Below are 27,942 nucleotides of genomic sequence, written 5' to 3' on the forward strand. Positions count from 1 at the left end.
GTACTCGCGTAAACAAGAGGTCAAATGTTATTTCTGTAGACTAACCCATTCCAGATAGCGTTAGCCACATAGTACAAGTTTACCATAATAAAATACTGTACCTTTAATTAGTGGTATAAACTGTATTCTGAGCATTTACTGAAGTTGAACAATGTAAAATACTTTCAAATGGAAATGTTGCATTCAAATTTAGATTAAATATAAAACTGAAAAGTCATAACACAGAAAGGCCCACTTGGATTAGAACTGATTGAAGTAGAGCCAGTTTCATCCATTTTCTATACATCTTGGTAGCTTTACCTAAGACAATGAACCTTGTTTACATGTTCAGCAAGTAACATGAATTAGCCAGAAGTTTCACTTCCACTTTACTGAGCTTAAAACTTTAAGGTTACCCTCTACCACTACATTTAACATTATAGCACATTAGACAACCCCAAAGTCCAGTTCACCTACAGTAACAATGTAAAAGATCCACAATAATGTAGAGCACCTCCCAGCTGGGCTTCTTGTGATTAATTTTATTGTAATCAAACCTGCTATCAACAAAAACCTCACTCCTTGTGTTGCCAACCATTTATTTGTATTTTTCATAAATACATTTGCATGAGGGTTAGACATTTTAACAGGTGGGGAAAGCTTACAACCAAAAGGAGAAAAAGTTACAGAAAACCAACTCTTGAAAGCACAGGATACTTCAACATATTAAAAGAGCCCGTTTTCAGAGGCTGACATTGAAATGAATGACAATGATGGAAAATATCCTGCCTCCAAGTTACAAATACTTTCATTTCCTGGATCACTTGACCCATCTAAGAACTTTGGTGAAGCTTGCAGCAGTCCCAACTCAAGTTGCAGCACCTGTGGAGAGACAGTGAATCTTCAGGTTAACATCATGCAGTCTAACAAGTCCTGTGAGGAAACTCAGCCAAGCCCATTTCCTGTCACATCAATACCAACCTGGGCAATTCATCGTATCCTCAGTCATCCAGCTAGGCTTGCCGCAGTCACACCTGAAAGAAAATGAGTTCATCAGTCATATTTAACTTCTACAAATTCTTCAACAGAAACTTTAACAGTCTGAGTGTCTCAGTGCGCTGCGAGTAAACTTCAGTGAACATCAGTCGAACCGAAAAACTGAATCATCATTGACCAAACTCAGACAGAAAGCTACAGGACCAAAGCCTTTCTAATCCTCATTTGGATGGAATATATTCCTCTAAGGAGGTGGTTGGGTGATTTCAGCCCAGTATTCATTTGTCACATATATACATTTGGTACACTAATGATCTCATAAGTCAGTCCTGTCCAGACAACCTTTGATTTCAAAATTCATCTGCACCCTGGAGGCACAGTGGGGAATCTATTAAACCACGGATCTTATTACTGCACCAATGTTCTGTCCCATTACACCCAACTCTTGAAAATGAATCCCATCTCAGTAGAGCTCAAAATCCAGATGAGTTGGTACTTACACAGCTGTGAAACTGAGGCTGGCTTCTGTCAGTGTGCAGGGGAGCTATAAGACAAAATGATACCATTAATATCACATGACCAAAAAACCCCCAAAACACTTAATTCAAGCAACCACACACACTTTTGAATGTTTTAGCCCATTTACTATAGTTACACTTGACATTTTGGAGGGAGGTTTCTAGTTTATGAAGACTGGTTGAGTTTAAGGAATAAGCCATTCCCTTCTATTGTACATTAGAAATCAGTTCGATAGCTCATTATCTTAATGCATAAAATCTGAACTATCTACATACCACATTAATTGTGAAACAGACAGTGCTGTCTTAAGGGCTGGGAAATTTATAAAGCAGGTCAGCAATACAAGCTGAAGATGATCTGCATTAAATGGGTTAAGACATACAAGAGCACTGGTGTGGTCTCTGTGGTCAGTGCACTGTGAAAACAACTTCATGCTTTGTTCAGAGACTCTAGTCTATGAAATCATCATTCCACACAAGACAGAAGAGCTGCTTTTAGGTCCCAGACTTACTTAGAAGAGCAGTGTGTCTTCAGTCATCCCACTTTTAACACCTAATGAGGACAAACACAATGTTACAAGAAGTTCCATCTTTACAACCTGTACTAAGAATCAGTAATATGCATGCTCAGTGCACTGTGAAAGAGCTTCATGGTATTATCAGAGACTCTAGTCTAGTGAATCATCATGGTAGCATACTGGTTTCAACATTTCAGCTGCATCCCATCACCCAACACTCACCATCCAGTCATGGCTGCAGCTCCAACTGCTCACTTGAGGTAAGAGCATCACTCAGTGCACAGAGAATATCATCTCCCCTCCCCAGTGTCCCCTCAGGTAGCGGCTGAGCCCATCTCCAGTGTGATCTTGAAACACAAAAGTAGGTTGTTCCCATTACACAGCCAAGTTATTATATGCTTAAATAAATATGACTTATTGTTAGTTTACTTTTAAAAACACATGCAATATAAAACCAAACTGCACAGATGTACAAAGCTACCAATAAGGACCCTGAGGTCCTGTAGTTGGTCATTTCTCACTATAACAGGGGGTTAAATGTTAAGATTTTTAATTTGTACAATTTAACATTTCAAATTACTTATGAAGGCATTTTGGTACCCAATCTGTGTCATACAATCTGTTTTAATCCAGGCTGACCAAAATTGGCTCCTATGCATTTTAACAAATAGATCTTTCTTTTTCTATAGTTAGAAATTGTAGTGTTTAAAAATTGTAGCATTGTTCATCCATACCAGAAATTCATATTTTAAAATGCATCTGAATAAAAACTGTTAAGTTAGTTTCCCCACAGCTCTATGTTGTAACTCACTCTGTTCAGCCGTCTCCAAAAAGCTTCACCAAGAGCTCCTTCGGTTTTACAGACTCAAGGAGCCTCGTTCCACTCTCTGTTGGGAGAACAAAAAGCATACAGGTTGAAGGCAATTTTTTTTCCTCCATTACAGCGCAGTCTGAGAGCCAAACCACGTGCTGAGGTTAATACTACTGCAGACGCTGCTAATCGTCCCATTTCACCCACTGACTCCTGCACAAGCCATTAACTCGACGTGCGTTCAACTTACCTTCCATTATAGCCTACGGGGTAATAGAATTCGTTATAAGTGCCTGAAGGTAGACAGACACGTCCTCCTGCAAAGAGAGCAGCAAGTCAGAGACGGAACAGGAGTCCGCCCTTGGCTTATATACCAGGGTCCTCCACAGCACCGCGTGCTTTAAGTGTGCCCTAAACACTGCCTGTTTCTGACGTCTACCATAATCATGAACGGTACAACAAACTGTTATAAATACTGTACAATGTATATCTAAAGAAGGGGAAAGTATAACAATACTTTTAAAAACAAAGCCTTTAACGTGTAATTTTCATGTACGTATTTCTTCACATCTTTTGAGGGCACTTAAGACGAGGTTACTTTGAGTAAGTTAACAAATAAACGATTTGGAAAATTTCTTCCAATTGTGAGCCAACAACAACAAAACTACATCTATTTTTGACTGTTACTAGTGAATAGTTTGAAATTAAAATTTAATTTTAATTTAATTTAAATAAAAAGTGTCTTCACTGTGCCTGTTGACATACCCTGATAGAGTTTAAACATTTGAACAGTATAGTTTGTGCATTTTTGTGTATCATAAGACACATCTTACCGGATAGTATCAAACTCTCAACTCTGAATCAGGATAAACCTAATAATATAGTCTTCAAAACTAATCAAGACGTTTACCGTTATAATTTTGCAGAAACGACAACTAATAATCAATATTTGAATTATTATACCACAAGCAAACACTAGGTGGCGTACATGCGATGATTGAACCATTGTTAATTACTTTTTTTAATTTAAACTTTATTTACACAAAGGAATTTACATCAGGATCACCAATAACAGCAATAAGGCAATCTTTGCTCGAGGCAGTGCACATCAATAGAGACATAAAAACACAAAACAAAAATAAACAACATTCAATTAATTACACAAGGCTCTAGATATCACAGCTTTAGAGTTTGTGCAGTATTTTAGTGTATAGGATTTCAGTAGAACATGAAGACAGTAACGTCGGGTTTCTGTTTCGCAAATTTGCTGGCGTGTATATGAAGTTTTGCTAATAAAGAAATAAGATTACATTTTATTGAGATATTTCATCAGCCAATAAATAAATAAATTCAATTTTGAGTTTGAGTTGAGTATCTACTTTTCTGTTTAAGATTTTTTTTTTTTATTAAGGTCGTACCAAAAAGTCTGACTAAAGGTATAGTCCCCAAAAAAGATGAGTTGTCGTTTCATCTGTGTGGTGACAGACGGAGCAAAGTATTTTACAATATCTGAATTAACTGAATAACACCTGTGCGATATCATCAGACACCGCTCACACCTTATTTGAATTTTAAAAAATCCTGGGTAATTGCCATGTTTTTACCAGTCTATACCAATGTACAGATTTATCCAAACAGATACAGGAGCACTGTATTGTGATTGAACCATCGGACTGAACAACATATGACACTCGGCGTCATGCGTCACCCCTTTCATGGGTGCCAGGTTGGAAGGAAAAGCTGCATTATAAGCACTACTGCTTTTAAACCGGTTCTGTAACTTGTATCTGGCAACACCCACAGACTCTCTGCTGCCGTCACTGAGGTCAGGTAGACGGAGCGAAGATGGCGACCGCCTACGAGAGATACAATTTGTAAGTACATATAATATAGTTAATCGGTTTTAAAAAACCCCTCTTCTTATTTCCAAGTCCAAACATGAGGCAGAGTTTAAGGCTGAGGTAAAAGCGGGAGCTGGGGTTGAGAAGCAGCGTTCAGATAGATGACACAGCGGCTGGAGGAGCAGGAACCAGTCAAGTTTCACTCCACACTCATTCATTATGAAGAATATATCTTGGTTGCATCATTATGTAGACATGTACACGGTGTGTAAAGCTGCCTAATGCCTAATGTCTCTCCTCACCAAAAGCACTAATGAGGAGTTCAGTCGTTCAGTGCTAACATGGAGGTAGTGAGTTAGCTAGCAGCAGAGGGTTAATAATAGTTTATTGGTTTGTCGTCAATTATATCATGCTAGAAAAAAACTATCGTCAGCTCCATTCAGGGTTAAGAATATGACATCTGTTTTATGACACAAATTTCAATCAAACGTAAGGTGTTTATTTTACTCTTATGATAATTAATGAACCTCATTCAACCCAACACTGACGTGGTGTATTTTAACGTTAGCTATAGCCCTCCATAACTTTTATTGAAAGTTGGCAGCGCCCTGTACTCTTACAGGCACACCCTTGTTCATGCACTCCGCCTCATTCAAAGTGCTAACTACCCAGTTCAACCAGTCCTTCCCCCCACCTGTCCTGTGGCGGTGGACCGTCAGTGTTTTGACCGTGAGTTTGTGAGGATGGAGAGTGCTACTCAGTCACTCTAGACATTTAAACTGAGACTGTACAGGAAGCGCTGGTCCTTTTATATAAATGTGAACATGCGGAGTTTTGTAAGGCTGATTCTGGTATTTACAATCATTTATTTCTGAGCCTCAACATGACTTTAAATTAAAGGGGTTTTGTATTTCTCCATTTGAATGCACTCTTGGCATAGTGGAGGTGCTTTGACATTTAGACCGTTACGTCCGAAATAAAATGTACAGAAAACATTATTTAATATAATTCACTTTGTTTTTAAAAATGTAAACATCCTACAGTGACTGATTGGCTAACAACTATTTCAATCAGGAGAGACAAGTGAATGAAGCAAAGATAATTGTTTATTGTACAGATTATATTGATAATTAGTCTTGTCAAAAGTCTTTGGCGCTTAGACTCTACAGGGACATTGTGTAATACAGGGACATCCCCCCATGGAGTCGAGACATTGGTGGTGGCTGAGACTGATAAGACTGATGAGGTTGATGAAGTGATGAATCTGCAAACGAGAGACTGGCAGTAATGGGGACGTGGTGGGGTGAGCATAACAGCAGCATGAAAGCACTAAAGGCAGAGAGGGAGAAAAACATATTTAAAAAGACAGCCACAAGATGATAGGCTGACAATGGAGGTGTGTAGCCAATAGATGTGATCAGCTGATGTGAACCGCTGATGCTCAATTGACAGCCTGTGATAATGACAGCAAAGGAAATTGAGTGAGCATGCATGAGAAATGTGAAAGGCATGATGGTATGAGAAGTATAACTACAAAGATGCAAAGATAGTCTTCCTGACTGAACTTCTGCCCCAGCTCCATTACTGAAACAGTTTAGTTTTGCCACAGTGGAAAAGGAAAACAACTGTTCTGTTTCTGCAAGGACACCTGCTGACAGCTACTTTATGCTAAATTATGGTCTAACTCTATAGAAAGTAGTAAAACTTGCTCCACCTTCAGCAGCTACAACAGTAACATGCTACTTACATACTGATGCTTCAGTATTAATAATCTAATGATGTCATATAGAATAATATATCAGTCAGAGGGACCAAACCATTACTTTTACTGTAATACTTTTTAACTTTATTTTTCTCTCTCAGAACTGGTTCTTACTACCTGTTGCCCAACCACATCAGAAATCAAATGTGTTTATAGCTGTTCCAACCAGCTTCACTCAAAGCTGACCATCACAGAGAGGGGAGGGGGACGAGGAGACACAGGATTGTTTCACTATGGAGATATGCATATTTTAATCATAGCGTTGCACTCAGTCAGTGTTATGGGTCTCTTGTTTTGTCATTCTGACCACAGTGACACCGCAGGGTAACCAAGCAGCAACCTCTGGGGCTTAAAAATGAAGCCAATGTGGAAGTGCCAAAAACTGCAGTTCCTCAAATGGCTACTTGAGGCTCCAAAAGGGAGTCAATCCCCATAGACCCCCATGTTAAAATGCCCAACTTTACAGCAGAAATAAACATGTTCACAGTTTAACGGTTTTGGTCTCTATTGCTAATTTCCCCTTTCATGAAAACTGTACAGATGATGATTTGTTTTTTATAACTCACCCGTTTAAATTTTATTAAGCTGTAAAGTTATGCATAATTAAGAACACAGCCGCTTTGAGTGACAGGTTGCTAGCTGCTAAGTGGCTTGTTTCAGCAACCAGGCTTCATTCGGCCCGCCTCAGCTCCACCTCTTTGCCCATTTTGATTTAGCCAGGAGTTAGGCGGAGTCAGGCACTGCCATGATGGCGACGGCCGGAGCCGCCCACTTTGAGCCTCAAAACCACTCTTCAGAAACCAGTGAGTGACGTCATAGTGGCTACGTCCATATTTTTTACAGTCTATCAGGGTAACCAGGCTACCTTGGCTAAGCCGTCTATGAGCTATCCATACATCCAGTCAGAAAAATCCATATAATTTATGTACTGTCTTATTAGATCCTGTGACCCCACAGATTTACAGTGCTGCTTGAAAGTTTGTGAACCCTTTAGAATATTCTGTATTTCTGCATAAATATGACCTAAAACATGATCAGATGTTTACACAAGTCCTAAAACTAGATAAAGTGAACCCAATTAAACAAATGAGACAAAAAAACCCAACTTTTTAATTTATTTATTGAGGCAAATGATCAAAAAAATATGTGAACCCATGCTTGCAGTAACTGGTGTGACCCCTTTTTGCAGTAATAACTTCAACCAAACATTTCCAGTACCTGTTTATCAGAACTGCACATCAGCTTGGAGGAATTTTTGCCCATTTCTCCTTACAGAACATTCTCAACTCAGGAATGCTGATGGGCTTCTTTGCATGAACTACATGCTTCAGGTCATTCCACAGCATTTCTATTGGACTAAGGTCAGGACTTTGACTTTGACTTTGACATTATCTTTCTTCTGCTTTAACCATTCTTTGGTAGAACGACTTTTGCGTTTAGTGTCGTTGTCTTACTGCATGACCTACTTTCTGTTGAGCTTCAGTTCACAGACAGATACCTTGACATTTTCCTGTAGAATGTGCTGGTACAACTCAGAACTCAAAGCTCCATCAATGATTGCAAGCTGTCCTGGTCCAGAGGCAGCAAAGCAGCCCAAACCATGATACTACCACCACCATGTTTCACAGATGGGTTAAAGTTCTTATGCTGGAATTCAGTGTTTGCTCATTGCCAAACATAACACTTCTCATTCAAGCCAAAAAGTTCATTTTTGGTCTCATCCATCCACAGAACATTTTTCCAATTGCCTTCTGGCTTATCCACGTGGTCTTGAACAAACCATAGACGGCAGCAATGTTCTTTTTCGGAGAATAGTGTCTTTTTTCCTTGCAACTCTGCCATGCACACCATTGATGTTCAATGTTCTCCTGATAGTGGACTCATCAACATTGACTGTAGCCACTGCATGAGAGGCCTTTAGGCTGTATTCAGACCAAATCAGGCGGTACGGCGAAAACACTAGTCCTCCCATTCATTTGAATGGAGGTAGTGCGTTTTGTCTGCGGCTGTTTTGGCCGCTGCGGCGCCACACCGGACTGCGGCCGGAAAGTTGAGCCAGAGTCAACTTTTGGAGAAACGCAACCCGACGTCTCTGCGGCTGAAGGCTGTGGTGGCCAATCACAGCCGGAGATCAGACTGATCAGAGCTGTAAACTCTGCCATAAGGGAAGACAAAGACGTTACTAGGTGGAGGGGAGGACATTTCTGTTTATATTATAACGTTAAAAGTAAAATTAAACTTTGCTGTCAGCTTCTCGACTCAGTTTAAAAAAAAGACGAGAGAAAAAGAGAGAGAGCTGAGAGCACCAATGCTGTTTCACAGCGGTTACGTTCTAGAGCACAAATAAACACACCCACAACCCCCCCACACCTCCACTTGACCCTGTGGCTGAACGCCACACCGCCGGATTTGGTCTGAATACGGCCCTAGTTTCCTAGACGTTACCCTGGCGTTCCCTGTGGCCTCCTGGTGTATTACATGCCTGCTCTTGGTGTGATTTTTTTGTTGTTCGACCACTCCTGGGGAGGGTAACAATGGTGTTGTATGTCTTCAAAATCGATCTGCCTGACGATTGACTGGTGGAGTCCAAACTCTTCAGAAATGGTTTTGTAACCCGTAGTGAGCATCAGCAACTCTAAGGTCCTCAGAAATATCCTTTGTCCGAGCCATGACACACTTCCACAAACCTGTGTTGTGAAGCATAGACTTTGATAGTGAAGACCCAGATTTCTCTTCTTTCAATAAGGCAGGACCTCCCAGACTCACACTTGATTGTCATCCCATTGATTGAAACACCCGACTCTAATTTCCCCTTCAAATGTGTAGATAATCCTAGAGGTTCACATACTTTTGCCACGCACAAATATGTAACATTGGATCATTTTCCTCAATAAACGAACATTTCTCATTTGTCTCATTTGTTTAACTGATGTCTCTTTATCTAGTTTTAGGACTTAAATGGAAATCTTATCATGTTTTAGGTCATATTTATGCAGAAATAGAGCAAATTCTAAAGGGTTCACAAACTTTCAAGCAGCACTGTAAATTGTGAGCCCATAGGGTGTTTACATTACTACCTTACCTTACTACTGTGACTTATGAATATGTTTTCCTAACATTCCAGGCAGCCATTGATCCATGGTGTGTTAATAATTTTGAGAAGCCTTGAAGCTTTGTTCATTACAATGAACAACATGTCTAATTTTCTTATTTTCAAACTTATTACTGCATGATGATACATTGCTTTTTAAGTTTTTAAATCACCCTGCACTGCCACACTGTGATGAATTCAAGCAAGTTTCAGGTCTCTGCAAGTTGATTTTGACGTTATACAGAGATAAATGAAAACCAATGGTTTCTTGAAATGTAGGAAAAAAACAAAAATCTGAAACACTTCAGCATGCTTTGGAAAATTTAAAGTAAAGTAAAGGGTTTGTAGTAAATGGGCTAAAACATGCAAAAACTTTAGTGTGGCCCTTTAACAGTTAGCATGCTCAGTAATGCTACATTGTGTTGGTGTAGCACAGGCAGTTGTAGTGTGGTCTAGATTGTGAACAACAATAGTGTGTCTGTGTGGCTGTGTTGCAACAGCAGCTGAGTGTTTCACTACATCACCCAGAGCACCAAACGTCACTGCGGCTAAACAGGAGGTCACATTTTTCTGCTGCAGGGATTTAAAGCTGTGTGTTACTCAAGCTGCTGCTATGATGTCTGGTCCATTTAACATATTGAATAAAGGAAAGCTGCTGTTATATCAGCCTGACTTTTGATAATAAGCAGTTTCTTTCAATTGACCTTGTTTCCTTTTTGCTAATTTCAGTGCTTGCTTTTTAATTACATTTCTTTTACATTTTACCTTTTATTCTAAAGTTTCAATGATTAGTCGAGTAATCCATTTGTCGTTTTGAATCTTTTTTCTTTTTTTTTTAAATAAAATGGAAAAAATCTGTGATTCCAGCCTCTCAAATGTGAATATTTCCTGGTTCCTTTAGTCTTCTATGATAGTAAACTGAATATCTTTGGGTTGTCTGCTGGTTGGGACAAAACAAGACTTTTGTGGATGTCATCTTGGGCTTTGGGAAACAGTGTTCAACATTTTCACAATTTTCAATAAACAACTAATAGATTAATCAAGAAAATAATTGACAGATTAATCAATAATGAAAATAACTGTTAGTTATACTACTTTGTTCAATAGTTTGATAGTAGACAAAGGACAGGAAACGTGGAGAGAGAGTAAGAGGATAACATGAAACAAGGTCCATGCTGGAATTATACAGCGGCTGTTTTTGCTGTTGATGTACCTACAGGGATGTCAAATTTCAGTGTTTCGTAGGCTAAGATGATTGTGGATGATTGAGGTTGCAATCAGCTATAGAGCTGCACATCCAGAGCCAGCAGGGATTCAGGCTGCACCTGAATGTTCCAAAATACTTTACTTGATGGAAAACATCATGCTACCAGTTCACTCTGTGAGGATCCCTCCTGTTTGAACACAAGCAAGAATATGATGCAGGGGTTAAACAGCGGTCTCTGTGCTTACGTTGTCTCTTCACTTGCTATGAAACATCAAGTGGTTGCACTGTATTTTGATCCTCTTCAGTCCCGTCAGTTTCTGTCTTTCTCACAGTGATTGAAGTGTTAACAGGTCTGGTAGCTTTGAGTGTGAGGCTGTGTGCTGATCACAGAGGAGGCTTCTGGGAGTGTCATTGTGCCTTGTGTTCTGGGTGTAGTGTGTTTCGAGGAGCATCCAGATTAAACATGTCTCAACTTGGAGCAGCTTTAAGTCAGTTTGAAAACAGGTGCTGTCAGGAACGAGCTCTTTATGATAAACTTGATGTCGCTCATAACAGTTAGGCGTGTGGCCAGCATGAACAAATGTCACTGATAAAGACGACCTTTACTCTCACCAATGGGTCCTCCAATCGTTCGGCCACCGATCATTATCTGCCCATATTCGTTCTAAATAGTTTGATCGATGGTCTCTATAAAGGTCGATCAGAAGAGCCGATGAGATGATGCAAAACATGCAAGACAATTTCTCTATGCACCACTAAAATGGCTTCACCGGTCTGGCAGTGGTACCAAGTGACTGAAAAAGACGATACATTTGCAAGGTGTGCTGCAAGGTGTGCTCCCCTGTGGAGGAACACAAACAAAATTTTCAACACCACAAATGTCATCAGACATTTGAAGGTTAGTCACGTCAAGGAATAGCTAGCTAGCACTAAGGCAGAGAGCAAGTGGGACCATTTAGCAACTCAGTGGCCACTCACTCAGCTGTTGGTAACAGAGACATTGCAATGACAGCAACCCCAGAGCAAATACAGCAAGAAACCAAAAGAGATATAAGCCAAAACAATGGAATTCATATGCCTTGATAACAGCAGGATTCATCCATGCTACACTCTGCCTTGGGGCATAAATATTTCACTGATGTATGCACATTTTGACAGCCTTATGAAGGACAGCATCACATCAGTCAGTTTCACAAGTGAATTTGGAGTTCCAGTGTATGTCCCACATCCATGTTGAGCCTAACTGCACAGTTTACCGTGGAGGTTCTCCCTGCTGCATTCAACAACATGTTCCGAGCATGGGGAGTCCTGATTGGAGCGCCCTTATTATTACCTGACCTTTTCTTTTTAAAGGACGGGTTCACAATTTTTCAAGTTTGTCTTAAAACAACAGTCAGGTGCTCAAACGAACCATGGGCACCTGACCTGATACCGTTTTTTCTTGTCATAATCGTTCCTCCTGTTCATACTGACCATTAAAAGATTGATAATGTATTTACAATGTAAGTGATGGGGGCCAAAATCCAGAGTCCTTCTTCTGTGCAAAAATATATTTAAAAGTGTATCTGAAGCTAATATGAAGCCTCAGTGTTTCAAAGGAGTCAAATCAAGTAGATATCTTTCAACATTACAGTCTTTTTAGTGACAAAGTCCCTCTTTTTGTTTCTATACACTGTAAAGTTATTAAAAACTGCGAAGCGGAGGCAACAGGAGATATTGTGTTAAAAAGAGAATTTATTTTCAGTACTGTGGAAATTATACTTAATTTAGCAAGACAACATGTAAACATGGAGGAACTGTTGAGAAATCAGGGAGCACATCAGGAAACAAGGGGGGTCCTTATTAAAATATGATCAAATATATAAAAAAGGGACGATAAAAAAATAAATCTGTTTCACGTCCAGGCCTCATTCTCTCTGCAGTTGAGGTGGATAAAGGCCAGGCCACTATTTGAGAGTTTAGAATACCTATTCAGTATACAGCAATATCCTATCTGATATAATATTATCCCATCCAATATTCTCCATATTCTATTGTTATCCACACACTCAACAGTTTGCAAATGGTAAAACTTTGTGTTGCAAAGCAGTCAGAGTGACGTCTCCCTCGTTCTCTCGCAGGCACACAACCCCAGAGAAGTTCTTCATCGAGGCCTGTGATGAGGGGGCTGATGCTGTCCTGGCAATCGACAGGGTCTCGAATGAGATGACCCTTGCAGGTAGAAACCTTATAAAGTTTGCACCTTTGACACTACAAAGATTAAGCTAATGGTTGAGACAAATGTATATGCAATCCTGTGCTCTTACTACCTTTGAGTCCTTAGATGCTGCCGTGTTTCTTACTTTTCAATACCACTGCTAACAACACTCTGTCTGCCCGTGACATGTGATGTCATGTAATTTCAGTCGGACTTTATGTGGGAGTTTGACATTTCAGTTGAAGCACACAGCAGGAAGTAGAGAATCCAGCTTGAATTGTGAATTTAAAAAAAAAACTATCATTGTGGTGTTTTGTTTCCACAGGGAAAAAAGATGTTCCTCCCTCAGCAGTCACCAGGCCTATCTGTGGCATCATGGGAACCATCCGTCTAGTAGCAGGTAGGTAGTACAGTGATGGCACACTGTGTTGTAGCCTGTACAGTATAATATACACCAGCTCTGACTGGACCTCTCGCCGCGCACAGGGATGTACCTGATCGTCATCACCAGGAAGAGGAACGTGGGCAGCCTCTTGGGCCATGCTGTGTGGAAGGCTGTGGATTTCGATATAATCTCTTATAAGAAGACCGTGCTACATCTGTCTGAGATCCAGGTCAGCAAGTCTATATGCTAAGCTAGGCTAAACACCTCCTATACCTGTGTCTGTACTAGACACACGGTTCTATATTAGTATTGACCTTTTCATCTGAGTCTGGCTACCCCTGTGAGAAAGAGTATTTTCAAAATGTTGTTCATTTTAATAAACAGTAAATTATTAATGAATACAGAAGAAAGTCAGTATCATCTGATGAATGTATTACAGGGAGGATTTCCAAAGACATTGATTTGATTTATTGTAGTCAGCTTTTGATTGGTGAACCAGTTGTTTCTCCCTGCTTTGCTTGCCCAAATGAAAGTAACAATTATCAATGTCACATATCTATATTGACAAGTTTTTTTCAGGGACCTCGCTGTATTTTTGCCCTGTAGCAGGTTGCCATGGTGACAGCTAGATTTATTTTGTGTCCACAGTGAGGTTGTGCTAACTATTTGTGAGGGTCACTGCTGATATAGACCTTGTTCACAGCAGACATTGGGTCCATCCCAATACCCACACTTACAGTATCTGCAAATAGTCAAGTGTCTACTTGTGTGACATTTTTCCAATGAATGCCACAGTGCCCAAGTACCTATTAAGACTACAGGAATATGGAGATTTATCAGAGCTCACTGGGACATGCTTGATTAACAAGGACATCCTGTACACATCACTGTACATGGTACTATTGAGCTCAGGTGATTTGTTTGGATAAATAATTAGGCTCAACCAAACAAACTGTTGGGACAGACCCATTTTGACTTGTCAAAGCAGGAAAAGCACAGGTGCAATAAATAACATAAATGATGCCTGTTTAGTTTAGTTTTTCCAAATTTATAACCCTGGTGTGGTGCATGATGGTTCACCAGTATGGCTTCCTTTTGTACACTTGAATAAAACAGAGTAATCATTAATGTCATCACTTCCACCTGTGTTCTTTCTGCTATGATGAGTTAAAATATCTGCTGTGTAACAAAGGTCTGTTGAACTGGGTCGACTGGACTATAAATGGGCAGCACAGAGGATAGACTGGATCAGTTGGCCTGTGTAAGTTACACTTAGTAACCGAGTTCAAGTTCAGATGTATGAAAATGAACTATGATAACAAAACCTTCCAAGTCTCTCAAAGAGTAAAAAAAAGTTGTAACTTTGTAATTTGGAGCAGCTCAGCAGTCATGAGGCCTACAGTATGTGTTGGTGGATCGGTCATACGATCAGTTTACTGCTACAGTCTAATAGATAAGACTGTCACACTCCGTTCTGTTGAGTGGTTTGGAAATTCAGACAACTTGTATGTGTCTGTGACTGGCATCCAGTGACTCTGAGTGAGACCTCAAGTTTCAAGATGATTCTTTGGAATCACAATATCTAATTTCAGTGAAGCAGACAGTGCATTATTAATCTGCTGCTGCCTCTGTTCTTGTTACACTAATTAAAAGAGCAGCCTCGGCTGGAAACTGTATGGATCATGGTAAAACGCTGTTTATGCAGTGTAGAAATAGCATGGAAACAATGGCCTGTTGAGTCAATTAGACTAGCGCGTGTGGCTTTTATCAAGAAGCAGTACTTTTTGTATTTTTTGTTTTGTAACCTAGCAGCAAACACAAACTAGTCTAAGTAGAGTCACTGGCAAAACAGGAAGACAAAGAGCTGATCAAGAGAGAGGAATGTAAGAAAGCAGATGGAATCAGTCAACAAGAAGAATGGAGGTGTAACGTCAGGCTTCACTCTCTGTGCTAACTGGCTTAGCAGCCAGATCCTATTAGCCCAGCAGAGATGCACAAAGCTCAGAAAGCATGCAACTCATTCTGATACAACAGGCACCGCTGTAACCCTGCTGCTCTCCTCCTCATAAGACTGAATGGAATGGTGGAAGGCTACGCTAAGCCCTCAGCAACACAAGCTATCCATGATGTAATACTCACAAAGCCCAGACCCCTCTTAGTTACTGTTGCTACACTTTTTCATTCTAGAAAGGCTTGTATTTTTACAAAAGTAACAATAGCAGATTTACTTCTTAGAATTCCCATTTTGAAACGATTAGTCTTTGATTTTAAACAGAAGACGCCAAAAACAGATCGAGGACGTTTTTTTTTTATAATTTCTCAGCTTGTTTTCACTCATATACAACAAAGTTTTAGTGTCCCTGTAAAAATAAATGAATACATGGCAACTAAGATTTCAACCATGAACTGCTGTGTCCCTGTTTGAATGTGGGCAGTCATGTCTCTGCTGTCACTATCTAATATCTTAAAATGCCCCCAAAATTATAGAAAAATATAAAATATATAAAATTGTTATGATCCTACCTCAAACACACTGCCTGTCAGCGAAAGTCACCATCCTCCTGTCGACTCACCAAGATCGGCTAAACCCAAATTTTTCTTGTGTTAAGAAGCATGAAAAACTAAATATCATCATTGCTACTGGAGCTGGGAGACTCCACTACTGACCAGAAGAGTGAAAAAGAAGTAGGGCACAAAGAAATGTAAATTTTTATCTCAGTCTTGGTTAGTTTTCTGCAAATTTAAATACTTTTATGTGCAAAAATGTATTCACTCATATTTTTTGCCATTTTCGCATCAGAATTTGAGGGGAAAAGTTGGATCTGTGTGTCCTTAACACATACAGTATCAGTACAGCATATATGTGTGCACTTCCCAGTGCTCTGTAAAGTGCATTGTCATGACTTTTGCATTCTTTTCTGCCCTTCTCTAGTCTCAAGAGAATAAGACCTTCCTGTCCATGATTAACAATGTGCTGACTACAGACGGCTTCTACTTCTGCACTGACTACGACCTGACACACACACTGCAGCGACTGGCCAACACCAGCCCCGACTTCCAGGAGATGACCCTGCTGGAGAGGGTGATTTTATTGTTTAATGAAGCATTTCTATGTGGGCTCACTCATCAAAACTTTGCTCTAAATGATAAGTACATAGGTGTTGCCACATGCTTTTGTATCTTTAACTGATGGATAACTTGTTGATGAGTGAATCATATTGCTTGTGGTTTTCAGGCAGATCAGAGGTTTGTGTGGAATGGAAATCTCCTGAGAGAACTGGCTGCACAGCCAGAGGTAAACATATATGACTGTCCACTGTTGAAGCATCTTGCTTCTTTTTAAGTATCAGTCATGAAAGTGAATATTTTTGTACTTATTCTATTCATCTTACATTAACTGTCTGGGTTTCCCCATAGCTTCATAAGTTTGCGCTACCTGTTGTCCACGGCTGTATCCTTTTCACTGAAAGTTTAACTAAAGATACAATATGATAAATCTCACTCTTATGCTTTGGACAAACTCTTGAGGAAATCCTTTCCTTGACCCACCTATCCAGTCATTGTCATGAAGCCATGCCGTATAAATGGGAAGATCTTTGAATGGATCCTCATATCCAGGAGAAGCTGTTTCCGGGCTGGCGTCAGATACTATGTCAGAGGTAAAAGCTCCTGAAGGAGGACCCTGGAGCAGTCTCTTTTCCAACTGCACCAAGCAGGCTTCACAGACAGTCATCATTTTATTTTCTGTAATAGTGTGTGAGTCAAAAACGACGTCTCTACCTCTAACAAACAGTATACTGTAACTATACGTAACTTTTGATGTAACCTTTTGAGTTTAGATTTAAAAACACTGCTTATATTTACTACCTCACTGCTCACAGAGAAGGAGTGAGAAAAGCAGAGGAACCAAACGCAAATGTCTTTGGTACCTTTGGTCCAGATCAGGTCAAGATTCAATAGTGTAGGGACTATAGGCTCATTCTTAAGAGTACTCCACAGATTTAGCATTGCACTACTAGAATGTGATGGAGATGGATGGATGGGGATACCATCTTTTTTTAGTGCATATATTTTTCTTCCCTGTCAAACCTGGCGCCTACATTACCAACAATGCAACCGAATCACCATCTTGGCAATGTAAGTTTTAAGTTGGGTCCATGTTGGAGCGTTGTCACTGGGTTTGTTTTGTTAAGACTCAGGGATTTGTAAGATGAGACTTATGAACTATGTTAAGTGCTGAAACAATTAGTTGATTAATTGATTAGTCGATTGACTGAAAACGAATCAACAATAGTATTTGTTTAAGTATATGGATCAAAGGAAAATGTTCAATATTAACTCTTCTGTCTTTGGGTTTTGGACTATTTCTCAGAATGTTAAAAAATAATCTACAGATTTATGAATAATGAAATCACTGTCAGTTGGCAGCTCTAGCTATGTTTTAATGTTGGCTGCAGTGTTTTGGTGTTTTCACTGAGGAAGCAGCTGTCGTAAGTGATCATGGATGTTTGCTGCCGTGCTCTTTGCCCCACAGGCATCGACTCTGAAGGCCACGCCGCTAACTTTGTGGAGACTGAGCAGATCGTTTTGTATGAGGGAGCAAAGGCTTCGTTTGTGCAGGCAAGTATGAGGGCTATGGCATACTGTTAAAGACTGTTTGAGGCTTAAATGTATACCTGGTTTGTTCTACACCTCTCTGTGCAATTACTTAAGATGTATTTAAGTTTGAGAGGTGCAAGATTTCAGAAATGACATTCCAAGGTTGTTTTTTGGTCCCACAGACACGAGGCTCCATGCCTTTTTACTGGAGTCAGAGGCCCAACCTCAAATACAAACCCAAACCCATCATCAGCAAAACCACCAATCACGTAAGAGCAGGCCCTTTCAGTTTCTCTGTGCTTGTTTTAATAGTGATAGCTATGATGCTAACCACTTGTCCCAATGTATAGATGGATGGTTTCCAGAGGCATTTTGACTCTCAGCTCCTCATCTATGGGAAGCAAACCATTCTGAACTTGGTAAGCTTCCTTTTTCCATTATTTATTAAATAGAAGCAAAGCCTATCTAGGCCAATGTGTGTATTCTTTTTTTCAGGTGAATCAGAAAGGCTCAGAAAAGCCACTGGAACAGGCCTTTTCCAAGATGGTGTCTGGTATGAACAATGGCATGCTCAAGTAAGTGTCACTCAGTATCCACCTTCACTGTGTTGTGAACATAGACATTTTAATAATCTCTCTCTACTGTCTATATAACGATGCTCCCTAAATGAAAACAGAATCTGAAAGAGGAGACCACACATGAGTTTTGAGGTTAAAAAAAAAAAGTTGATCTGGACATTTCTGCCTGATCAGACTAATAGGACATTGTCTCTTCTATCCTTAGCTACATAGCCTTCGACTTCCACAAAGAGTGCAGCCACATGAGATGGGATCGTCTTCAAATCTTGGTGGATGATGTTGCTGAGACGCAGGATGAATACTGGTAACTTCACCAGCAGCTGTTCTGAGGCTGATATCTAGTTGTATACCATGAAGTCAAGTCAAGGCAAGGAAAAACTCCTCTTTTAATGGGAAGAAACCTCCAGCAGAATTGGGCTGTAGGTGGGCAACCATCTGCCTTGACCGGTTGAGTTGAGAGAGAAAGAAGGAGGGGGAGAGGGGAGAGAGAGAGAGTGAGAGGGAGACAGATGAACAACAATAACAATAATAATAATAGAAATATGACTAATAATAATAGAAGTGGCAGTGGGTGTCAAGCAGGACCATGCGGGCAGCAGGTGGTTGGCAACCACAGATCCATAGATACCTGCAAGACAAGAAAGCACAAAACTACGGGGAACATGCCAAGTTAGTAATATGCATTAATGGGACATGAGTGCATAGAGATGGAGAGGGAGAGAGGAGCTCAGTGCATCATGGGAAGTCCCCGGTCTAGGCCTAATGAAGGAGAAAGCAAACCTGTTCTCTGTGTGTGCAGTTACTTCATGTTGAACTCTGAGGGAAAGACGGTGGCCCAGCAGAGAGGAGTCTTCCGCAGTAACTGCATGGACTGCCTGGACAGGACCAACGTCATCCAGAGCCTGTTGGCCCGACGTTCCCTACAGTCTCAGCTCCAGGTAAACACATGAGACGGACAGCAGCTGAACCAAATGGCCTCTTCAACAGGCATGTTGAAGAAAACACATTGTTTTCCAAAGGTGCTCCACTATGTTCACCAGCTAGTCTACAGCTAACTGTGTCTGTTTGCCATTTGGTGCTGAGCAGGTAGTAAACAAAGCTTCTTCTCTGAAAACAGCTGCCTGCTACGGCCGAAAAAGACGCTATGAGTGTGAACCAAAACATTTAAGTTGCAGCGGGACAGCTAAACAATGAGCTGAAACTCGCTATAAAGTTAGCTATAAAGCTATAAGTTCATCACTATGAGCCATGCACAACACATTACACACTGTCATCAGATACATTGTCAAAAATATTGATTGTAATCACTTCAACGAAGTCTGAAGAGTATGGGATTTATGATAAGTCTGCTTAAAGGGCTGAAAAAGTCAAGCAGAGAGTCTCAAACACTTGACTGATTGACACTGACACTGATTTCACAGCCCTGTGTGTGTGTGTGTGTGTGTGTGTGTGTGTGTGTGTGTGTGTGTGTGTGTGTGTGTGTGTGTGTGTGTGTGTGTGTGTGTGTGTGTGTGTGTGTGTGTGTGTGTGTGTGTGTGTGTGTATGGATGGATGGATGGATGGATGGATGGATATATATATATTGGAACTTGGACTTGGAGTCTGTGAATGTTATCTTGAAAATAAATGACTGGATTTTCATTGCTCAGGAACCTTGAAAGTGACTAAGCACATGTTCCTCAGAGGATTAATCTTTTTTATTTTATACACTCCATGAGGACACTCCTGTCCTCTAGTGCCTCCCTCAGGCTAAAATGTATGCTTTGCTATCAAGTTAGCTGTTGGTTTGGCAAATGTACGTCAGGTTATCTTCCCCAATAAAGCTTCACTAAACCTTTCTATGGGAAGTACCCAAAGATGGATTTCCACATTGTGCTCACATTGAGAAGCTTAAATTGTACTGAGTGGTGTATTTCTCCCTGTGTGTCCACAGAGAATGGGGGTTCTGAATGTGGGCCAGCGGATCGAAGAGCAGGCTGACTTTGAAAAGATCTACAAGAACGGTAATGTTCTTCTATGCTTGACTGTTAGCATGTGTTGTGTGATTAGTAGCTGCAGTAACTGTAGCCTCTGAGCTTGTCCTCACTCTTTTGTGTGTGTGCTCTCTAACCAGCATGGGCTGACAATGCCAATGCATGCGCTGTGCAGTACGCAGGAACGGGAGCCTTGAAAACAGACTTCACAAGGTACAGTAACACCTCACACCACACATCAGTCAACTAATGTGTTCCCCTGCAGTCTTATTATTGTAATTATTTTTATCATGGCTGCTGTTTCATTAACGTTCCTGTCTCCTCCTTCAGGACCGGGAAGAGGACCCGGTTGGGGCTGCTGATGGATGGCTGGAACTCCATGATCCGCTACTACAAAAACAACTTCTCTGATGGCTTCAGACAAGTATGATGTCTATATCATGATTTGTTGTAGCTATATCATCATTGAAGGAATGGGTACAGTGCTAAAAAATACATTGCTTCAACATCATAGCTCTATCACAGACTGCTTAGACATCTCTGCAGTACACCAAAGGCCTCTTCACACTGTGTGATTTTGGGCTGTCTGAGATGAAAGTTTGCAATTGGGAGAGAAACATGGAGAAATCTGTAGTCATCAGTGCAAAACAAAGTTCACCAATGACCAGTTTGGAGCTTTGGAGACCATCGGCAGCCTGCTGCAGAATTCAAAAATATAGTGTCAGAGATGTAGGACCAAAGTCTCACAATGTGACTGCTGCTATGACCCAATCTGACAGCCTAAAATTGATATTGCACATACACAGAAGATATAAGACCCATCTCGCACAGTTTGACATGCAATTAAGTTACATGATCACATGTCTAAAGATGCCTTAAACATCACAAAGCTTTCTTGGATTTGGCAGCGAAGAGAACAAGGTATCACCTGGTTTAATAACTACACATTTCTCTATAACAGAATATTTTTAATTGTGATAAAATGATCAAGTCGCATCAATTTACTAAGATTGTGGTAAAGTTCCATCATAGTCTTTTGGAGATTAAGGCCTGAAACATGCCCCACGCAACTACACAAATGGCCCGGCCGACACAAAAATACGACCCTGGTGAACATACTCAATGTGCACTCTTATGTGCAGGTGGAGGAGATCAATTTCAGTTGTCTGGGAGGCGATGTAGCTAGTTAAAGATAATGTTTCAATGACCACAGTAGTAAACAGACATGGCATCTGTAGTGGAATGTGTACTGTTGTGCTGACTACACTGAAGAAATCAAAAAGAAAACATAGAAGATACCGTATAGCTTTTCAGGTGACACACTCCAGAACACAACAACACGTGAAATCAATCTTGCGTAGCTCGAAGCGTGTGTGTTTGCGTACTTGAGTGGAGACTGCTTCAGACCTAAGAAGAGCATACATTTCATGTATCCCACAAAGCCAGTATTAGTGGGTTAGCCAGCTATCTTTGGGTTTAATTCATGTTTTCCAGTATCATGAAGCTGGCTAACTTTGAACCTTGTTAACCTGGTCACTTTTTGCTGCCGCTATAACTGAATCTCATTTCATATTAAGTGCTCCACTCATGGTTCTAATGATGTTAATTGTAATAACGAACTTGTAATAAATATCCAGGTCATAGCTGGATAGGATAGGAAAACAAAGTATACTGGTTTTTCAGGATCACAAATGTTAGGCTCAGTGAAGCAGGTAACCCAAAGAGAGCCAGACTAAGTTAAACTTGCTTTGTGGTACCGACCCCATGTGTCAGTATGGTTTTGCGTGTGTTTTAGGATTCCATTGACCTGTTTCTGGGTAACTTTGCTGTCGATGAGTCGGATGGACCCACTCCTCTTCGTGTGCAGAAGGACTGGAAGTTCCTCACGGTCAGTATGTCAGTGTTCTCTCTCTGTTCCCAGCAGCAGCAGCAGTGAATGTGACTGTCAAAGTAATCATTTAAATCTCTTCTTTTTGCAGCTGCCTATCATTATGCTGGTGGCATTTTCCATGTGCATCGTATGTCTTCTCATGGCTGGTAAGTTCTTCCTTACTGATCGATCTGCACTCATGTCATCTTTGTTTTTTTTTTTTTACAAAGCGAGTCTTATTTTTCTAACTTTGGCCATCATATCTTCCCTCATATCTTTCTTCATTCTTCTGGCTCTAAATGTCAAAACTGGGTTAGGGCTGACCCCAGAATATCTCATTTGGGATTTTACACATAAATATAACTTAACATTGTGATCATCTAACATTTTCTATAATGCCTACACATAACCAGTGCTCCAAAATAGATAGGGAAGCCTTCATGTGTGCGTATATTATGCCTCTAAGTGACTCTTGTTTGTCGTCCTCCAGGTGACACATGGACGGAGACTCTGGCTTACGTGATGTTCTGGGGGGCTGCTAGTGCAATTACAGCCACTATCATCCTGTTTAACGGCCAAGACTTTGTGGACGCCCCCAAACTGGTTCACAAGGAGAAGATGGACTGAGTATGGTGTATGTGTGTGTGAGGAGCAGCTGGGCCCAGCAGGCTCATATACCTCATCATCTTCACCCTCTTCTTCTCCAGGTCTGGACTCTAGACTGATCTTCTGCCTCCATACTGCCCTCAAGGCTTCAGTTTTTCATGCATTCGTCTGCAACATGTTTCACCCGCACACACTCCTTCACAAGGGTTCCATTTTATTTCCCACATTCCTCATACTGTATCTTTGCGTTGTCGTTGTTGTTGGTGTTAGGTTGTTAGTTATACAGAGGTTCTGTGATGCCGCTTAAGTCAACCGTTTCAGCGTTATCAGTTTCCACAACAATTGTAATTTTTATACACTTACGCTAGTGCTCATTTTCTTATTTGTTAATCATTCTTATTACGAAAGTATCTTTCTGTTGTGCTTCATTACACAACTTATAGTTAAAGCTGCATTAATTAATTTTATCGGCTACTTGGGGGCAGCAAGAACATATCTGACATTGTCACCATATAAAGCTGATATGAAGAACATGCTAGCAAACACATTCAGCAGACAAAGAGCAACACTATCATCCCATTCATGTTTTCATTTTGGTCTCCACCAATGCCTGAGGAAAATATCTGTTTTTTTTAGCTACTAAATGTTTCACTTTCTTCACCAGCTGGTCACTAACTGTGTCTGTGTGCTGTTTGGCGCTGAGCAGTTAGTTTCAGTGGGTTAATCGGAGTTTTGTCACTGAACATAGCTGCCTGCTGCTGCTGGAAACAAAGTTGATGAGAGCAGATCTGTGGGCTGTAAAACCAAAACAATGACCTATAATGGGCTAAAAAGACCTGTATTTTTTCAGAGTTGGGTGATAATTCTCTATTCGTTAGTCACTATGAGTGATGCTTTTCACATTACACATAGTCATGTGATCCGTTGTTAATATAAAGATATTGATTAGTGCAGCTTTAAAGATACTTAGTGTAATTGTATTCATCCCAAACAGATGATTAATGTCAGTTAACCCTAAACAGTCTCAGTCAACGATGTGGCACTTAACACATGCACATGTTGAAACATATACTGTATGTTGTGTCTAATTGATTAATGGAGCGCACTCTACATAATGTACATGTTGATTTTGAATGTACCAGGCCTTACAAACTTGTGTATGAAGTATAAATATTTGGCTAATCTGTATGTAACAGGTGGAGGTAGAGTAGGAGTGAATATTATGTCTTCCTATTAATCTAACTTGGGAAAGTATGCATGATGATTCTGTTGTAGCAGTGGGCTTAGTGCTTTCTTCACCATCTTGTTTTTGCACTTTGGAGAACCATGAAATTATCTGCCTGCATATTAATGATGTGTCCATTTGCATTGTGGGTCTGTGGTTGCTACCATCACCCACATCTCTGCGTTCGGTGATTCAGAGAGGTCTGGTGTGGTGTTCATTTACAATGTTTTCAATGGTTTTAGAAACAATTGGCCAATCAGAGCTTTGTAGGCAGGATTAAGAATGGAATTCCTCCTGCATAGCTAGCTACCTAGATACATTTATAAAAAATAGTGACCGAAAAATGGCCACAAAAATGGCTACGAGTGTGAAAGAGATTGATGCAGCTCCACAGGTTGTTGTAAGTAATGCATTTCTTTGGTCATCCTGAAAATGGGAAGTTAACAGCTTAGCAACCACTATCATAGCTTCTGATTCGTCACTGTTTTCTTGTGACTATCAGTTAATTTTCATTTTCTTTAGATGCCAATTGAATCTGTTCACATTAAAGTTTTTAAACCAGTCATCCCTGGTTAAAGCTTTAATTACAATATTGCATTAGCCTGAGAACAACATTAATGAATGGTTTACTTATTTAGTTGAATGCCTTTTTTATTCTGAGATAACAATTTAAAACCACTACTGAGTGTAAAATTTGTTGAGTTGTGTTTTTGTTCTTCTTCATGGTGTTCATGTTGGCTGTTAGTTTTGTTTTTGCTCTAACCTATCAGTGGCAAGTGACGAATTTTCAGTCAACACAAAAGCTGCAGCAGCAGTTGTTTCACAATGATATAAGAAATACACCAATTCCAGTTGACTTACAACAACCTATACAGCTACATCCATCTTATCCAAGATTGTTATTATTTTTATGGCCATTCATCAGTCGTGATTTTTCACATTTTTGTGGTCAGGACTATTATCTACAAGGTAATTCAGTCAGCATCTTCTTTTTGCAGACTTAAAAATCTATAGAAGCACAAAAAATGTGTCCATATTGAAAATATATGAGATCTCAAAATAATGGTTTCATTAAATTGGGATTTTTGACCTGAAAACTTAGCAACCACAGAGGCTCTGGAATTCTGTAGTCCACCATGCACCTGTTCATTAATGCTTTCAGTCGGGTTTCCTCAGAGGTTTTGGGATGAAGTTGCTCCAGTCTAGAAGAGAAAGAGTCCACTCTTGGATCACTGCCTTACACGCCTGCCCTCAGTGGAGAGGGCATGGACATTTGAACCTTTCATATGATTATTTAAGATCTGGTTGGGCATTGAAACCTTCCTCTGATGCTGATTTCAGATGTTTCTTTTAGGGGAATCACTCACTATGCCTTCTTGTACTGTGTATGATTTCTCATTCAGCGACATTCAGGTTGTGTGGTGTTAGTTTTCAGTGGTGTTTTAGCAAACATAATCTCATGTATCAGGTCATACCAACAAGTAGCACAAGCCGGTGAGTGATTAAATGAGGTTTAAACTCTTGTTAATTTAGTGAAACATTTATCTAAATGTACTCTGATCATGCTAGCTTTTTGAAGAAAATCTTGAATCTTTGATGAACTTCTGTTTAAACTATGTAACTTTGTATAACAAGGAAGAAGACATTAGATGATACCTTATGCACACAAGTATAATTTGTGCAAACAAGTTATTAAAGAAAACTTCTATGAACAAGATCCTTCTTATGCGAACAAGAATAACTAGTGCAAACAAGATCATTTTTGTGAGCAAGATATGAGGTTAAAACTTGTGCGAACAAGGTAACTTTTGGGAACAAGATATTAAATTATATCTTGTGTGCACAATATAACTTGTGAACAAAAACAAACTTAAAAAACAAAATTAAATATGTGTGAACAAGTTATTTTGTGCAAACAAGAACTTGTGCGAACAAGATATCTTATGTGCATGATAGAATCTTGTACTAACCTTTACAAGCAATATATTATATATCTTATGCACATAAGATATTATCTGCCTTTGCATAAGCTATTTAATACAATGACTTGTGCTAACAAGATTACTTGGCATATGTTGTGCTAACTTGCAAACAAGTTATTAAATAATATCTTGTTTGTGCAGTATTGTGCCCACATGTTAAAAAAAAAAAAATCTTTCACATATTTGCTTTTTCAAGAGTTTTCAACTGCATCTCATGGACTTTATTAGCAAATTGAGTTGTTTGCTCCGTTGTCATGACGTTGCTAGCAAGAGGAGCTTGAAATAAGACTTTCATTTTTGTCAAATTACTATTCATAACATCAAGAATGATTTTTTCATGCTCATGTTTAACTTTGTATAGTGTAGGTGAAATCTGTCTCATGAACATGTCCTTGTAATGCCTGTACATTTTAAAAAGGATATTTGTATTTACAGATGTAATATAATTTGTGGGTGGAAGTGATGGTTTTATCTGGATAAGCAGTGACAGTCAGTCAGCAGCACCTTATTTGAAGTATGTTCGGAAATTGTACTCTTATCTTTGTTATGAAACAGGATGAAAGATCAGATGTTTCCTTTCCATCATGTTGGTGAAGCTGCAGGTTTAAAATAGCCTAAAGGTTCCACAGTCATACAGTATACTTTGGTTTATTTTTGGGTGTGATCATTATATCTATACTACAGTTTCTGCATTTGTTTTGCTTGTAAACGTTAATCAATAATGAAGCCAATGACATGTTACTGTGACATAAAAACCTGCTCAGTTAAGGTGTAGAATGAGATGTGTGAGGTATAACATGACTTGCAAACTTTACTGTGCTTTACGACACTACATACATTTGGAAGCAGGGTCGTTGCTTCCAGTGATGACACAGAGGTCATGCTTTTGCATTTTTTTTTGGGGGGGGGGGAATTCTACTATTCAAATCTTATAGGAAATGAAATATGAAAAATCCAAATCATTAAAAATAAGGAAGAAACCATTTTTAAGTGTCAGCTCTACATTTCTTGGGGGAGTAGGACATTAGAGGGGGGCCTTAAAATTACGACCTCAGTATTTCTAAAATCCTGCGTACGGCCCTGTTTCGAACAACAACAAAGCCTAGTGGAGGACATTTCCAACAGAAATGCATATGTTAATGGTTTGAAAAGGTGTCTTGCAAATGATGTTAACACCTCATCCAGTACAGCTGATGTTGGTGTTTTTATGTCTGTAGGTTCCCCTGTAGTGTCATATATTAGGAACATTGGGATTGTATAGGTATAAATGTATCATTTTAAAGCTATAAACAACATTCTACAAGTCCTAACAGTGGTATGAAGCCAGAGTCATTTATATAGTTTGTGGTGGAACATGTAAATGATCTTGTGTTTCTCCTCAGCAGTCTTCAGCGCTCTCCTTCCAGAACCAGACTTCCTCCAGTGGTTTCTGTAATTGTCAATAAACTCCAGTGAACACACACATATTACTATTATGGCACCGTTCCTCTTTGGGCGTTTGTTTCCCTCTTTTTTACGTGGAACTTTAACAGTGCATGTGTATGCTGCATCAGATCCACAACTGATGCAATACTACCACTTCCACTGGACACTGAGGTTCATCCCTCTATATTGTCCCTGGGAATACTGGTGAGAGTTTACACAACACATGGTGATTATCTTATGTGCTGACTCCAGTGTTTTTAGACTGTCTACAAATAAATAAAGCCATCATATAGGGATATACAATTTACAGAAAACATACATGAATAGTTCACTGAATAAAATACCACAAATCCAAGACTTTATTTTTGACTAAAATCCT

At 39.8% G+C, this 27,942-nt stretch overlaps 1 protein-coding gene, 1 long non-coding RNA gene and 1 other non-coding gene across 3 annotated transcripts; 1 reads left to right on the top strand and 2 right to left on the bottom strand.

Annotated features, from left to right (window-relative positions):
• Window positions 1-561: 561 nt before the first annotated feature.
• LOC122969319 lies at window positions 562-3,184 on the bottom strand. The gene is made up of 7 exons (XR_006398984.1): window positions 3,073-3,184; window positions 2,823-2,898; window positions 2,234-2,358; window positions 2,006-2,046; window positions 1,476-1,519; window positions 961-1,013; window positions 562-861 (listed from the first exon to the last, which is right to left on the bottom strand). It is a non-coding gene; the product is annotated as an uncharacterized LOC122969319 (long non-coding RNA).
• On the bottom strand, window positions 1,899-1,967 carry LOC122970592. Its single transcript, XR_006399272.1, has one exon. It is a non-coding gene; the product is annotated as a small nucleolar RNA SNORD52 (small nucleolar RNA).
• A 1,405-nt stretch (window positions 3,185-4,589) lies between the features above and the next one.
• sacm1la (SAC1 like phosphatidylinositide phosphatase a) lies at window positions 4,590-27,607 on the top strand. The gene is made up of 20 exons (XM_044334909.1): window positions 4,590-4,696; window positions 12,844-12,941; window positions 13,246-13,320; window positions 13,407-13,534; window positions 16,238-16,387; window positions 16,541-16,600; window positions 16,723-16,756; window positions 16,863-16,964; window positions 17,840-17,925; window positions 18,087-18,173; window positions 18,255-18,323; window positions 18,400-18,479; window positions 18,688-18,786; window positions 19,282-19,420; window positions 20,416-20,485; window positions 20,596-20,668; window positions 20,786-20,879; window positions 22,251-22,343; window positions 22,435-22,492; window positions 22,816-27,607. Exons 1-20 carry the CDS (start codon window positions 4,668-4,670, stop codon window positions 22,950-22,952), a joined length of 1,761 nt encoding a protein of 586 aa, XP_044190844.1. The 5' UTR covers window positions 4,590-4,667; the 3' UTR covers window positions 22,953-27,607.
• The last annotated feature ends 335 nt before the right edge of the window (window positions 27,608-27,942 follow it).

Source organism: Thunnus albacares, chromosome 19 (genome assembly GCF_914725855.1).
Source record: "Thunnus albacares chromosome 19, fThuAlb1.1, whole genome shotgun sequence".
Lineage (NCBI taxonomy): Eukaryota > Metazoa > Chordata > Actinopteri > Scombriformes > Scombridae > Thunnus > Thunnus albacares.